The sequence below is a fragment of the Hydra vulgaris genome, chromosome 15, assembly GCF_038396675.1.
Source record: "Hydra vulgaris chromosome 15, alternate assembly HydraT2T_AEP".
Lineage (NCBI taxonomy): Eukaryota > Metazoa > Cnidaria > Hydrozoa > Anthoathecata > Hydridae > Hydra > Hydra vulgaris.
The window spans coordinates 10,687,192-10,704,023 of record NC_088934.1 but is presented as its reverse complement, the minus strand read 5'-3'; the positions used below and the strand labels follow the sequence as shown (position 1 = coordinate 10,704,023).

At 27.9% G+C, this 16,832-nt stretch overlaps 1 protein-coding gene across 1 annotated transcript; it reads right to left on the bottom strand.

Annotated features, from left to right (window-relative positions):
- Positions 1 to 15,491: 15,491 nt before the first annotated feature.
- On the bottom strand, positions 15,492 to 15,977 carry LOC136091750 (THAP domain-containing protein 1 A-like). The gene has a single exon (XM_065819459.1). It carries the CDS (start codon positions 15,975 to 15,977, stop codon positions 15,492 to 15,494), a length of 486 nt encoding a protein of 161 aa, XP_065675531.1.
- Positions 15,978 to 16,832: the final 855 nt, after the last annotated feature.

The following is a 16,832-nucleotide window of genomic DNA, read 5'->3' as shown; positions in this document are numbered from 1 at the left end:
AATTAGAAATAAGACTGAGTTCTGTGTTTGTAGTTGAAAAGAGTTCATAAACATCAGTATGGGATAAGAAAAGATTAGTATCATCAGCGAACACTATACTTTTCAATTTGAAGCATTGTTTAAGTCGTTTACACAGATTAAAAATAGCAGTGGTCCGAGAATAGAACCTTGTGGAACACCACAGGTTATGCTCAGGAATTCACTTCGCTAACCATCATTACTATGCACAAGTTATTTTCGATTTGTAAAATAGCTTTCAAACCATTTTTAGATTTTATTGTTTAAACCATAATGTTTAATTTTTTTGATTAAAATGCGGTGATTGACCGTATCAAAAGCTTTTGATAGGTCAATAAAAACACCTAGTGTATATTGAGATTTTTCAAAGACTCACGGATGTTATGTATAAATTGAATAATGGCATGTTCAGTTGAACTCCCTTTTCTGAAACCATACTGATTTTCATGAAATAAGTTGTTGTAATTAAAATAATTGTATACTCTGTTGAAGATGATTCTTTCTAAAATTTTAGAAAATATAGAAAGAACAGAAATAGGACGATAATTACTGATATTGGATCTGTCGCCTTCTTTATGGATAGGGGTAACCCTGGCAAGTTTTAAACGTTCAGGAAAAATACCTTGATGAATAGATGCTCTGAAAATTTAAAAAAAATGTTTTTTAATTGTTCGTAGTAATCTATAACAAAATTCCCGTTTATTTCATCTGCACCAGGTGCTTTATTTTTTATTAAGGATTTGAAAGCTTTTTCAAACTCATCAAATGATAGTTCGGCAAATAATTCTTTAGAGCAAATATCTTTGTCAATAGGTACCAAAAAATCATAAAATGAGGTTTGGGTATTTGGTATTTTTCTTGACAGAGTTGATCCAATTTCAGTGAAATATTTATTGAATTCATGAGCTATTATTTGTGGTTCATTCAAGCTATTGTTATCGACTTTCAGCATTTGTGGCAAAGAGCTTGAGCATGTTTTTTGTTTTCCAGTAATTTCTTTTAATATTTTCCAAGTGCTTTTTGAGTCATTTTTAACTATATTAATTAATTTTGAAAAGTAAGTTTTTTTTTAATTTTTTCGATAAGGTTTCTGTAATCTTTGTAAATTTTTTTGCTAGCTGGTGTTTTTGTTTTCAGATATTTTATGTATAGCTTTTGTTTTGTATTGGATGATTTTTTGAATCCTTTGGTAATCCAGGGATTATTAAAGTGTTTTGTTTTTAATGTAATTGTAACTATTGGGAACTTGGATTCGTAAATAGAGGTGAATGTTTCAAAGAACTTTTCGTAAAGGTTGTTTGCGTTTTCATTAGAATTTAAGTGCTTCCAATGTAATAATGATAGCTGATTTTTGAAAGACTCAATATTTGATGGTTTACAAAAACGTTTTTTTATAACTTTATTTAATTTTTGTTGCGGTTGGTCAGTGTTTATGGTAAGAAAAATAGAAAAGTGGTAATAAAAACTGTGAAACATCCAACTTCTGTCATGATTTGGTCCGTGATAAGCGGAAAAGGTTTGGGTCGACTTTGGGTATTATGAGGCAAGACCAGTATCAAGATTTCTTGCAACATCGATTGTTACCACAGTTAAGGGATTGGTTTGGTGAAATGGAGAAATTTATATTTATGCAAGATGGTGCCCCTTGCCATACTGCAAAATCTATAAAAAAGTTCCTCTTAGAAGAAAAAGTTCCATAAATGAATTGGCCAGGTAACTCACCAGACGTCAATCCAATAGAAAATGTTTGGGAACTCCTAAAGAGAAAAACTCCAAAAGAAAATATCACAAACAAAGTTAATTTGATTGAAAAATTATATATTATTAGAACCACGATATAAATTTAAAAAAAATGTCATTAAAATCTATTGAAAGCATGCCTCGACGCGTCCAACAAATTATTGATGCCAAAGGTGGGCTCACAAAATATTGATACAATGTGTGTCTATCATTAGGTTTATTAGTTGTTGTCGTTATTTTATAGTTTTATTTGGTTTTATTGTGTATATGAATGTTAATCAATTAAAAATAAAAAGTATTTAAATACATTTTATTTGTTTACTGCATTTTATAACCCCAAGAAATCATTAATACAGAAAAAATGTAGGTGGCACTAATAAATTGCCATGGGACTGTATTTAAGGATAATACTAATAAGTATTGTGTTTTTTTCCAAAAATTGATAAACATTTCAAAGCAAATAATAATTTAAGGTAACTTATTGGTCAATTAAAATAGTTTAAGATATTTTATCGACACCACTTTTCTTACGTCATTATTGATTCATAAACTATTTTACAGTCCGGAAACTGGGAATTATAATAATGGGGATGGTTGGGGATATTGTTTTTAAAAATGTAAACAATGTTTAATGGTTCGCGAAATTTTAAATTATATTTTTCTTTGTATTATATTCTTCTTTGTATTAAATATTCTTTTTTGTATTTTGTTTTCTTTAATACTTTTGTTCTTCCTTACATTATAGTATTTTCTATATCTTTTTATATTGTTCTTTATTGTTTTAATTTAAAAAGTTAATAGAAAAAAAAAACTAAACCGCGTAAAACATGCTTGGGTTGACTCTTAAATTAATGACAAAATGTTTGATGACAGTTTTTTTGTTATCAAAGTTCTTTTATGGAAGTAAGTTAATTATTATACTTCTTTTTTTCCTTTTTGTTTTAACATCAAAATATAAACAAGCAAATAGTTTTGATTTTGTGTGCTTAAGTTATAACTATGATTTGCCTTTATACAGCTTTAGCTCGTCTTAAATTTGCTCTGGCCCACCCTCTAAAATAATGATAACAACCATCAATCAAAAAATATTTCGATCAAGTTTTTGAGTATATGGACATAATAGTTGTTAAAGGGCAGTGACAATTGTTTCCCGTTTTACATTTTATTTGACCTAACGCATTTGTTATGACAAACAAATAGCATATTATCAACGTTAGCAGATAATGGACTGCTCATAAAGTCAACATTAGCATTTTTAGGTTACTAAAATTAGTTAAGGGTAACGCTAGGCCACTGATAACACTATTACGAAAGCCAATGTAACGTAGACTTGTTAACCACAGCGGCGCTGTTAGCTTTAAAATACAAACACATTCGCTGCCACCTTACAACCTCAGTACAACAAAACTGTCACATGTATGTATGTATGTATGTAATGTATGTATGTATGTATGTATGTATGTATGTATGTATGTATGTATGTATGTATGTATGTATGTATGTATGTATGTATGTATGTATGTATGTATGTATGTATGTATGTATGTATGTATGTATGTATGTATGTATGTATGTATGTATGTATGTATGTATGTATGTATGTATGTATGTATGTATGTATGTATGTATGTATGTATGTATGTATGTATGTATGTATGTATGTATGCATGACTTCAAAACTTTTAACATTCTAGCTCCGTTTTTGTTTTTTTTTATTAATCATAGAGCATTTGTACAAGTTTTTTGCTACTTTGTTGCTTTGTTTACTGCTTTTTAAATCATTACAGTTTATCTTAAATTTTACATTTTATCAGAATATTTAAAAAGGCTTTAAATGTGACTAAACTGGTTATCAAACCAATTTCATGCAAGTCTATACAATAAAATGTCAAACTAAAATATAAATTAAAAACATTTGAATTTATATTTTAGTTTGACATAATAAAACATTAATTTATGTTTTTTAAATATCTTTGATAAAACTAAATGAATAAAAAAATTAAAAGCAATGAATTTTTATTGAAAAGATCATTGTAATGAAATTTTTTCCTCCTTGTATTTTGTGTCTTTTTGAAATTTTTTTGTCACGCAGAAAACTATGAAGTATAACAAATATAGTTACTTTTACATGATGTTCGAAATAATAATTAACTAAATCTTTTAGGACTATTATTTTTTTTTTCTTTAACCGCTGTACATAGACGATGCTTATAAAAACCAAATTGGAGTAGTAAAATTTTGATCCTTAAGGGGGCTCATCTCTGTCAAAACAGCAAAAGTATTTTTTTGAAATTTTTGGTTTTTCATGTTTTTAGTGTAAAAATTTTAATGAGAAATCTGATTCTGACTAAAAAATTTAATAAAAAAAATTTAATAAAAGAAAAAAAAAAATACATAAATAATTCTATTTCTTGTTTTTTTAAACATAGCCAAAATAATCTCTTTAAGAACATCTATAGCACCGATTTTATTTTCACTTTTTCACTTATCTACAATACCTTTTTCTTAAAAGTTAATTTTATCTTACAAATCTGAGTTTGTGAAGTACTACTTCTTTAAACTGCTTCCATGTAGGTCAGGTAAAGCTCAAAAATGAGCTTGTTATCCCCACTGTCACACAACCACATAAATAACACGCGTTTAGTATATTTATGTAATATTGTATATTATGCAGTGTTTCTATTTTTTATTACAAGTTAAATTTTGTTTTGTAGATTATATAATGATTATTATGTTTATTTATAAACAAGTTCTTAACATTTTTAGCTGTGGATAAGAATAAAAATAACTATTGGCATAAAAAGATTGATTATTAAGTTGATAATTTAAAAAAAAATATATGACAAATAAAAAAAAACAATAAAATGACAAACTCATTTGAGAAAACTAATTCGGAAATTATTCACTACTGTTCCGCAAATTTTACTGGATCACCACCAAATATAGAAACAGAAGGCATAGAAATTATTTTTGCAAGATCCACAATGATCCCCAAAAGTAACAAATGAGGTATGCAAAATACGGCTGTTTCACGCAATCTAATATTGGGCATTACGTCACGACTTTATCAAAAATAAAAAAAATAGAAAAATTGCAAAAAAGTATAAAAATGCAATGGGGCAACAAAGATTTGATAGCATAGCTACATGCTTGCTAGTTGAAATTTGGAACACTTATCAATGAATGTCTGTCCTACCACATTCTTAAGTTACTCTGTTGATTTTATTATAAAAAGTTAGTTTTTAAGGCATTTTTATATCAAGCTTTATCATTTAAAAAAGTAAAACATAGAATTTTTGTTAGGTTACGTCATGTAACATTAAAAGCGTAACAAAATCACTCTAAAGTTTTGTTTTTGTATGAAATAAAGATAATCAGTTTTGTAAAATTCTCTTTGTGAACTTTCAATATTTATTAAATATATCTTTAACATTGAAAAATGTATATAATTTCCACTTAACCCCCATCCCTTCCTTATTTTTTTTTTTTAAATTGAATATAATATTTTGCAATTTTGTTGTCTGACATTATTAATCCCTGTATCGGTTCACATTAAATTTAAGTAAAGTTTTTTTGCTTTGAAAATGGTCTTAGTATGATTATATTACATATGAAACAACAGAAATATATATTTTTTGATTATTATTGCTGAAAAGTAACAATAAAATTCGTTATTTCTGCGCATGTGTTCAAAAATTAAAGAAAGTTTTGATATATTATTGAATGTTAAAAGATAAAACATTTTATTGGTGTTTATATTCTTTTTACAGAACAAAAATATCTGTAATGTTTTAAAAGTTACAAAAGTTTTAGTAACACCTCTAAAGTGAGTAATTTGTAAAAAATAACAAGAAGTCTTATGTCTAACTTGAAACAGTCGTTAAAATTATATGGAGTTGACGGTTCTAAAAGTTTTATTGCAATGAGAAACTTATACTATGGTATAAAAAGCCTTAGTCAACATTTGTAGGTTAACAACAATTTTCTTTGGACATTTACAATGCTGTATCTAACTTTAAGATTGGAGATAAAGCTGTTATTAACTTGTATAAAAAACTAAATATGGTAAAAGGATTTTATACTAATTTTGGATGTGATAAAATTAATAACCAAAAGAAAAAAAAATTATTAACACAGAGTGAAGTAAAATATGTTCTTCGGTGATGGTAAAGTTAGACGAATTAAAATTAAAGAAATTAGAAGTGTCAATTAAAAAACAAAGAAAACTGTTACAAAAGAGCTTAAGCATTTAGTCAAAACAAATAAACCAACAACAAGTATTACCACTTATCCTAATTTATCTAAGTGCACAGTTTAAAATCTTGTCTTTAAGTTAAACAGAGGAGAATTTGACGACATGACTGCATTCAAGTTGTTTTCTGATAAAAAAAGATGTGAAAGACCAATAAACGTTCAAATAAAAAATATTATCGAATTATGCGTACAAGAATTAATCTTTGTACGCAAGAATGAATAAAAGAAAATCTTTATGCATCAGGCTTCAACGTATCTCAGCTTACCATTTCAAGAAAACTCAAATCCTCGGATTTATCAAGAAAGCGTGTTGTGCATTTGCCAAAAGAACAAAACTCAACACAAGTTATTGATGCACGCTATGCATATGTAAGCAAAATTAACAGAATTTCAAATGGAAAACTTGATTACTTGTATAAAACTAGATTTAATGTACACACGAACAGCACAGATGGTTATTCGCTTAGAGGTGCTCCAGTAATTTTACAGTCGTCTACCAAAAATTTTGACTAAAACTTTTTTTCACTTTGAAATAAAGATAAAATGAGAAAATAAAAACTTTTATTATCAATTTCCATGCCTTCTTAGACTTTTAACGCTCTTGACAAAGTAATGGATTACATGTTAACAAACAATTTATTAAATAGAAACCAACATGGTTTTAAAAAGAACAAAAGCTGTATTACTAATCTACTAGAAACACAAGATATTTTATTTGATGCTATTGAGAATGGCTGGTGTGTTGATATGTTGTATACAGATTTCTCAAAAGCTTTTGATAAAGTACCTCATATGCGATTGATGTTAAAGTTAAAATCATATGGTATTTTCGGAGTAATTCTAAATTGGATAGAAGCCTATTTACATAATAGAAAGCAACGAGTAATTTTAGGGGATTGTGTATCAATATGGCTAACAGTTGAGAGTAGAGTTCCACAAGGTTCTGTCCTTGGGCCTCTTCTATTTCTTATTTTTATAAACGATCTGCCAGACACATGAAAAAATAATATTAAATTATATAAAGGTGATAGCAAAATGATAAATATTTTTAAATCAGATGAAAATATTCGCATAAACAAATTACAAATAGATATTGATAACATTATGAAACGGTTGTCATTATGGTTAATGAAATTTAACTATGAAAAGTACAAAATTGTGCACATTGGCTTTAAAAATCCATATATAACTTATTCAATGTTCGACGCTGAAACTCAACAAAAAAATTTCTTAGCAACATCAAAAGTAGAACGAGATTTAGGTGTAATAATGCAATCTAATTTAAAATGGAGCAGTCATATCGATAAAGCTGTTTTAAAATCAAATCAAATGCTTGCTCTTATTAAACGAACTTTTAAATATTTTGACTCGAATTTGGCAAAAAAATTATATACGACTTTTGTAAGACTCCATCTTGAGTTTGAAATCCAAGTATTGTGTCCTTATCTAAAGCAAGACATCTTAAAGTTAGAAAAAGTACAGAGAAGGGCGATACAACTCGTACCAGCTTTTTAAAAAAAGCCACATGAAAAAAGACTACAGTTATTAAAATTAACAACTCTAGAAGAGCGTGGTTTAAAAGGAGATCTTATTTTTCAATATAAAATACAGAACGGTTATGAGGAAATAAATTGGATAAACGACTCAACATCTAAAGTTCAATTAAAACCTTACAATTATCGTAGTCATTACCAAAAGTTAACAAAGGCATACTGTAAGAGTAATGCTAATTATAATTTCTTTTCGTGAAGAGTCGTAAATACTTGGAATGGTTTACCACCACATATTGTCGAATCAATAGCAATTGACCAATTCAACAATAAACTTGATAAATCAGAATTATTTCAAAAATTATTATACTAAATAATATTTATATACATTGAAAAGCAAACAATGCTATTTTTAAAACATTTATAGCTATTATAGCACAACATCTTCTGTTATTGTGCTCCACAGTTGATTTCATCAATTGTCACAGTGTACATTATTATTATTATCATTATATATCCTAGCTTTACGGACCCATAAAATACGGGTCTTTACCAAACCTACCTTTCCTATACTTATCTATTCCACACCGATCATTTCTACACCTATAATTTGTTTACTTCAATACTTTTACGTAAAATAATTCATTTTAAAAAGTTGCTTAAAGAGCAAAAAAATTAACATGCGCACCCTTTCAGTATACCTAGTGTAAACAAGAGATTTATAACTAGATTTGCTTTTTTCCTCAACGCATATCATTGATAGCTCAGTGGTTTAGTACGCAGTCATCAGCGTCGTTTTGAGGGATTAAAGACCTCCCCTAATAAATTTTGAATATTTTTTGATCTTGCTGTGCTTATAGCGATATTTATAGTAAAATTTTCATAATTTACACAACGCTAAATTTATTTTTAAAAGGAAGGAGATCTTCAGTTCTTTTAGGTGGCGATTTTCATTAAACTTGATGAGCTATTTTGATTTTTTATTTAACATATGACTCTGCGAGGGAAAATTTTGATTTTTACTGTTTGGCTCATTAGTGAAATTTAGCGTTGCGAAATTTATGGACGATCCCTTATTTAAAAGTTTAGATTAGGGATCAGCCAAAAAGTATATAAAGTCAAAAACCTCTGTTAAACAATCTAAACTCGGTTTAGAATGTTTAACGGGGGCGTGGTAAAATAGCTGTAAAACTCTAAATTTCTTTATTGTCTCAATATTAAATAACTTTAACTTTAAATTATTTTTAAAAGTATTTAATTCAATAAAATAGTTTAGTTTAAGTATAAAATTAGAATTTTTGATTACGTTCATATATAAACCATACTTTTTAAACTCCCTTACTGTTTTTAAAAGGTCGCCGCGTGGCAAGTTCAAATCATCAACACGCTTCATTTTTTAATTTTTGTTATTTAAAATGCATAACAAAACAACTTTACAGTTCTGTAGATTTTATATTCTATATATTAACATGTTGTATACTCATTTTTCTTGCACAAACTCAACTTAGTTGTAAAAAACTTGAAATGTATAACACAAGTATCTCAATCATGACACATTCGCAACAAATATCCCCCCGTTTATTAATGTTTTGAGAATTTTTAACTTTTTTATAATTTTTTTTGTTTGTTAAAGTGTATAATATCGTTAGATATGATTGTATGTAATCTCTATAAATCTTCACAGGTATTTTGTATTTTTAAACATCTAAAAAAATTTCAAAAAAGGCTACCGAATGTTGGACTCGAACCACGGCTTCTTTGTTCAGAAATTCAGCGCGCCAATCACTCGACCATACTGGCACGTTGACGCCTAATATTTTAAAACTATATAAAAAATTTTTCTAACGAGAAATAATGCTGTAGATCAAAAATTAAGGAGAGGTTGACGAAATTAAGTTTCCAAGCGAAAGTAAAACTGTAAAACTTGTATACTTGTATACTTGTACTTGATATATGTTTTTGTATGTTTTAACATTACATAATTTGAAGTTTACGTACGCAACATATTTGCATACACTATCGTTCACGCTTTCTTATAAAACAATGCTGCGGCAACTCTTTGTCGCCATTACCTTAGTTGCAATGGCTGCGAAGAGTTCTGTGTTGAACAGGCTCAAAAGGGCACTGCTACTATTAAGTTCAGTATTATTATATAGATTCTAAATTTTCTACATATGTTCTTTTAAAGCTACACACGTGTTTTTTTTAAAGCTATCTCTATAGCAACATTTATTTATGCAACTATAGATAGGCTTCTATCGTTATAACCCGCATAGAGGCTTAACTTAAAATATTTTTACACTTTTCGATAAATTTCAGAGCTCTTCTTGAATTTATTTTAATAAAACAAAAGACAGTAAATTTGCTGACTTTCTAACATGCATTTTATACCTGTTAAAAAAGTGCATGCTTTGAACTCGAATAGTACAACAGTCCGGGTCATTACTTTTCTTATGACGCTCCAACAAATTTAGCTATCCAGCCACAAACTTGTCATATAGGTTAAACAAAATGTTTAATCATATAGATGTTATATATAATAAAAGTTATTTTGCATAGTTTAAACAAAATAAAAAAATGTAATGGGGTCGTTCATAAAGTACGTACGCCTAAAATTTTGAAATTTGACACCACCTCCCCCCCCCCCTGTTGCCACGCGTACTTTTAGGTCCTTTCTCCCCCCCCCCCCATCCTCCTTAAAAAGTACGTACGTTTTTCAAATACCCCCATCCCCCCTAACTTTTTTTTTTCAATAAGAAAGTTTATTGAAAAAAAAAAATAGGTGGAGGAGGTACCTTAGATTCTTTATGCCATATGTTCGCGGCACAAGCTCCCAATTTCAAAAAGGTCTTTAAATATATACATATTATCATTACGTTTGTATGGCCGAAAGGTTAATGTTAAGTTAATAAACGGCGACGACTGGAGTTCGATTCCTGGTCATGTCCAATTACGCTTTATTTTTGTTTTAATAACAAATCAAATAAAAATAAACTAAACTTTAGGCGGACGTTTTATACAGGCACCCCTCTTTAATAAGTCCTCTTTAATAAAAAACGAATCTTACGCAAGATCATTAATATTGAAAACAAAGCCAAAACCCAGTGCCGAGGGTAGGCTACCCATACCCCTTAATTGGAGGGGGGAGCAGCAAATTTTGTGCCCTTTCGCGAATTTTAGGAGCATTTAATTTTAGCAAAACCTAGCGGTAAAATTTGGAAGATTTTAAGACCCTAAATACACAGGGGGCCAACTCATTTGCGACGGCGTAGCTAAAATCTGTTTTTTGTTTTACATCTTTTTATATTGACAAACTAGGATCTTTAGTCTGAATCTTAACTTTTCCATTGATTAGCTGGTTAACTGTGATAAACTAGAAAATTGAAGTACGCACTTTTAAAGTGAACCCTCCCCTCTTCCCTACCCCATCGGCCAACTGTTAAAACGATCTAATTAACCTTATCAACTAAGTAAACTTATATAATGTACTCCAAAAAATTCACAACCTTATGTCGATAAATTTAATAATTATCGCATTTTCATTTTTAAGGCTTTCTATTATTTATAATAGCTATATATATATTTAACTTGTCTTACATAACTTATACTGAATGAATTTACTGTAGTTGTTTAACCGTTGTAAACGAATTATTAAGTTGTTTTAATAACTTTAAACTCTATGTATATAAATAGCATGTTAATTTACTTTTAAATTTCTTTAGTATCTTAGGGGAAATCATAAAACTAATAACAATAACATGGACAACAAGCATAACCACAAATTTAGAATTTGTTGTCATATTATTCATTATTTGTCGGGTTATACATATTTGAAACAAAAACAATATCTTGCAAATTTGCTTACATGATCAATTATCACATATTAGGCAATCACTTGATTTATTGCCATGTCAAAATAGTACAAATTACTTCACGAGTTTTATGCAGAGACAAAGTGCATTATTTTCTCAAAAGAATGTTTTAGTAAACTGGAAGCAAAACTTTTTAGCTCCGGCGTCACGTTAACTTAGTAGATTGTTAAATTAGACAAAATGATATTCTGCGCATGCGTTAGTTTACGCATACTTATTTAACATATTAAGTCACGTTAAATAAGTAGATCCGTTAAATATGTAGACAAACTGAACAATCGAGGCATTTTTGCTAACCCAGACCAATGATATATAAATACGTAGATGTCTAACTCCGTAAAAAAACCGTTAGGAAATATGAGGCTTTTTTTTTTGGCGGAAGCCATATTGAATACTGGCAAAACATCGTAAATTAGCAATGAACCTCTGCATTAGTTTTACAAAAAATTATAAACATTAAATAATAGGTCTGACCTGTTTAGATTTATTTATTAAAAATGGCACAACATAATCTTGTTAGTATAGTTAATGTTGCGCTTTTGTCGAAAAAGTTTATTATAATTACTTAATCTGGATGTTATTTTTACATTCGTAAACTTAAAGTAGTTGATGTTACTTTAAAGTTATAGTTATAAAAATAAGTTAATTACCTTGGAAAGAAGCTATTATTTATGATATGCTTTGAAAAAACTGGACATAGCTTGGATTAAGGAGGTATTTAGTAAATACTCTAATTATAGAGTATTTACATATATTACATATACTACATATATGCATATATTACATATATTATATATATATATATATATATATATATATATATATATATATATGTATATATATATATATATATATATATATATATATATATATATATATATATATATATATATATATATGTATATATATATCCAAAATTTCTTTTTAGCACAAAAAATGTAAGTATTTTAATAAACAAGACAAACTTTTTAATTAATAAAACCATTTTATTAATTCTAAACAAAACAATACATGTTTCGACTATCAATAGTCATCTTCAGTTGTAGTTTAATTTTTAAATTTTTTTAAATACCTATATAGTTGATTTTTTCAATACCAATACAAAATGTAATGTACACAGATGATTACATTTTTTGTATTGGTATTGAAAAAATCACCTATATCGGTATTTAAACAAATTTAAAAATTAAATTTCAACTGAAGATGACTATTGATAGTCGAAACATGTATTGTTTTGTTTAGAATTAATAAAATGTTTTTATTAATTAAAAAGTTTGTCTTGTTTATTAATATATATATATATATATAGATATATATATATAGATATATATATATATATATATATATATATATATATATATATATATATATATATATATATATATATATATATATATATAAATTAGTAAAAACACTTATCTAATTTTTTCTTTCTTCTTCACAGTGTTTCTCCTTCAGTAGGTTCATCAGGAAGATTCTTCCTGATGAACCTACTGATAGAGAAACACTGTGTAGAAGAAAGAAAAAATTAGATAAGTGTTTTTACTAATTTATTGCTCTGTTCTTTAAGAAAATTGAGCACTCTCTTTGTTGAGTACACTAAGATAATTTATGTATATATATATATATATATATATATTTATATGTATATATATATATATATATATATATATATATATATATATATATATATATATATACATATATGCATACATACATATTTATATATATACACAAAACCTGGTTATTGGGATATTTAAAAAATATATATTATATATTAAAATATATAAATTTAACATATAATAAATTTTTTTTCATAAAAATAGAATATCTTAGAAAACCAAACTATTTGCATTATCTCCAAAACAGTTTTACTTCCTTTTAAAATTTAACAAATATTTATATGCCTTTAAATAAAATTATTTTATTAAACTGCTGACGTAAACCAATTTTATTTTTATGGAGAATATCGTTTGTATACTGTTTTCCATAACAAAGTTGACGAATTGAGAGAATTTATTAATTATCTTTTTCAAAAGTTTAGAGGAGTGCATATCTTCAGTTAAAATCTCGTGATCTAAATCATGCTTATTTAGTTCCGGAAACAACTTTTCACATGCAAACTCTTGATTAATTTTATAAACCATTAAGGATTTCAAGTTTTTTTGTGAAGAAGTGGTTAATATTGTTGAATTCAGGCCTATAATAAAAACTCTGAAAATTTGCTCACATTTTTCAATAACTTTAATGACGCTAATAGATGATATATTTAATCCTCCAAGATTTTTTAAATTTATAAAAGATAACCACGACGAATTGTAAAATACTGTGTAGTCATGATCACAAACTAAATTATCTGGTTTGTTAAGTGCTTCAGCACATATGCAACAAGTTATTTTCTTTTTAAGATTTCTAACAATAAAACCAGCTATATAACCAAGTATTGCTTCTTTGTATATTGATGTTGAAATCTCTTCTAGGCTATTTGATAAATTTTCATTTATATTTTTATCTTCATCTTTTAATTCTGTTTCTATGATTAGAGATCTGCTTTTACTCCATTTCAATGAAAATATTGAATCAGCTGAATTTTTTTCAAAAGTGAGGCAATTTGCATGCTTTGAACCAATCAGAAAGTTTCTTAAAAGGATTTTTTTGAAGCTCGCCTTTAATTAAATAATATTTGGATTATTATTAAAACCATTTTTTCCTTTAATACAAGCAAACAGCAGTTCCAGGTGATCTTGAGACACTTTGTAGATCAACACATATTTGAATGAATTTTTTGATCTTGATAGTAAATTATTTGACAAATCTCGGATGCTTGCTGCAGAGACAAGGAAACCAATAATAAAGATTTTTCTTCTATGATTAAGAATTTTAGTTCCATATTTATCACAGTTAGGTCAGCGAGATATTTAACTGACTTTTCAATATCATTAAACCAATGGATTTTGTCATTAAGAAATAAGGTTTTTTTTAAACCTTTGCCAAATGGACTTCTTGAATTAAGTAAATCAAAAAGTTTAATAATTGTTCTTATAAAATCTAATGTTCCTTGAGCATCATGAAAAGAGGGATGGCCAGATAGCATTAGAAATTCAATAGCATTTGCTACGGAATTACTAAGTGTTTGGGCGGCTATATTTACATTCATTTTATGTCTCTGGAAATTAAGATGGATATTGCCTAACTTATTGGCAAACTTTAATCCAATGTCCTCTTGCAAATTTTGCAGAACTGTGATGTGCTCCCACTTTACAAATCTTTTTTGACCATCAATAAATAAACCAAGATCACATAATGCATTTTGTGCAAGTTTTAGCATATGGCAAGGATCAGGAATAAAATAAATAACTTTACCATAAGATTCAATATTGAAATGAGTTTTCATATTTTCAATTTTATTAAACGAACAACCAAGAATTTTCATTGCACTAAAATTAGAAAAAGCACCATCACAAGTTACGCTGTGAACATCTATACCGTGTTGAATACACAAATTATTTGCTTTAGCTAGAAGACAAACCAAGTTTGTTGTTGAAATCTTTTCACATAGAACATAACCGATAGGACATTTCCAATGACCTTGAAGTCCAACAAGCATAAAGACAAGAGCCTCAGTAGCTATACAATTTGGATCAAAAGCAGATACATTGTTTCCATAATCTGAAAAGCCTTCATAGTTACCGTTACTTGGATTATAAACAAGACCTGATTTAATATGCATAGAATCAAAGGTTAATACACAATCTTTATATGTATTATCTTCTAATCCCTTTTGTTGTATATAAGAAAAAATATCTTTAAAAAACCCAGGTGAACAATCTATAGTTGAAGACCAATTTGATAAAGAACTTATACAAGGCAAAGCAAACAATGATTTGACAAAAGTATAGGCACGAGGTGAATAAAAATGAAGTGTCAAAGCAAATTTCTTCACTTCTTCTGAATATCTGTAACCTCTAGGATCTTTGCATTTATTCACTATTTCAGATTTAAATAAATCAAAAGCAAGACCAGAAAAACTATTATCAAGAAATTGAGCTGTATCAGCAGATATAAGCTTATCATTTTCAAGTTTTTTAATAATTTCAGCCATTGTATTGATTTTCAATTATTTTCTTCTTAGTTTTTGCTTCAGAGTCTTAATTTTTCTTTTAAGCTTTACTTTAGATGGAGAATCAACTTTATTATTTAGATTATCAATAGTAAAATCAACTCTAGTTAAAATATGATTTTGAGAAGAAGATGGCAACGAAAGAGATATCTTTTTTTGATTGTATGTCTCGGTAAAATTCCTGGAAACATGTTTTCTTTTGATTGGCTTTTTACAATGCATTTTCGCCGGGAAATCAAATATAGATGGTACAACATTAGCCTTTAAACGAGGTTTATTCGCATTTTCATATTTATAATCTTCTTTATGAAAGTAAACGCTACATATATAACTATATTTCGTAGGAACAAATAAAGCACGTTTTGTTGCCACAGCCCATTTTTGACACAGCTCGCTATTTTTTAAAGAGAATTTATGAAAAGATATCGCAACACCTTTGGTAAATCGGTTTACACAACCATATGCAGAGCAAGATATAACCATTTCTTTAGTAAAACAAGTAAAATTAGGTGTTTTTTAAAAATATTATGATATCTTTTTTGCGTTTTTTTGCCAGTATTCAATATGGCTTCCGATAAACAAATTTGTCTCACAACCGCGGCTCGAGTTAGATATCTATGTAATATATATCATTGACCCAGACGAACAAATTTAAAAAAAAACATACGTTAACCGAACTAAGAGCATTTTCTTTGCCATGCAAATTGTTATTACTTTAGGGCATTTTTATAGTGATAATTTACTACTTTTAATAATATTTAACTCACGACGTATATTTTATTCGCAATTTATATCTTTATAGTATAGTATGACAAGAAACATATTTTTAAGAAAAAGCTTTTTGGTAGGCCATTCACCCGTATTAATGATATCAAATAAAATAGTCATCTCACAAGGAAGTTTATTGTATTCCTAAATAATTTAACTGTGCATTTTAGCAAAATGTTTCACGTTAAATTATTTATCCTTAACCCTTAAACTTAATAACTGTAAAATTTGTAATTGTTACTTGATTCTACGCAGATAAATAGTAAAGACAGCATTCTGATGTTATCACAGAAAAAAGAAAAGAAGAGAATTTTTTAATTCGTGTCTAGCCTTTTTTTGTATATTAATTTAGCTCCTCAAAGCTGAAAAAGACACTACAGTTGAAGAGGCTGCTTTAGTTGTTGTTACAACCCTCTCTCAACTCTATAACTTCGAAACACAAACCATGACGATCAAGATCGCTACGCGGAGAAACAAGTTAAGCGCGGTACTGCCAGGGACGTGGTGGCGATCGAATTCAGAACTTTTTGATTATGAGGCGAGCGCTCTACCACTGCACCACTACTGTAC

Bases quoted from the DNA above. Each gene is read 5' to 3' on its own strand.
- LOC136091750 (XM_065819459.1), bottom strand. From the start codon at position 15,977: ATGGTTATATCTTGCTCTGCATATGGTTGTGTAAACCGATTTACCAAA.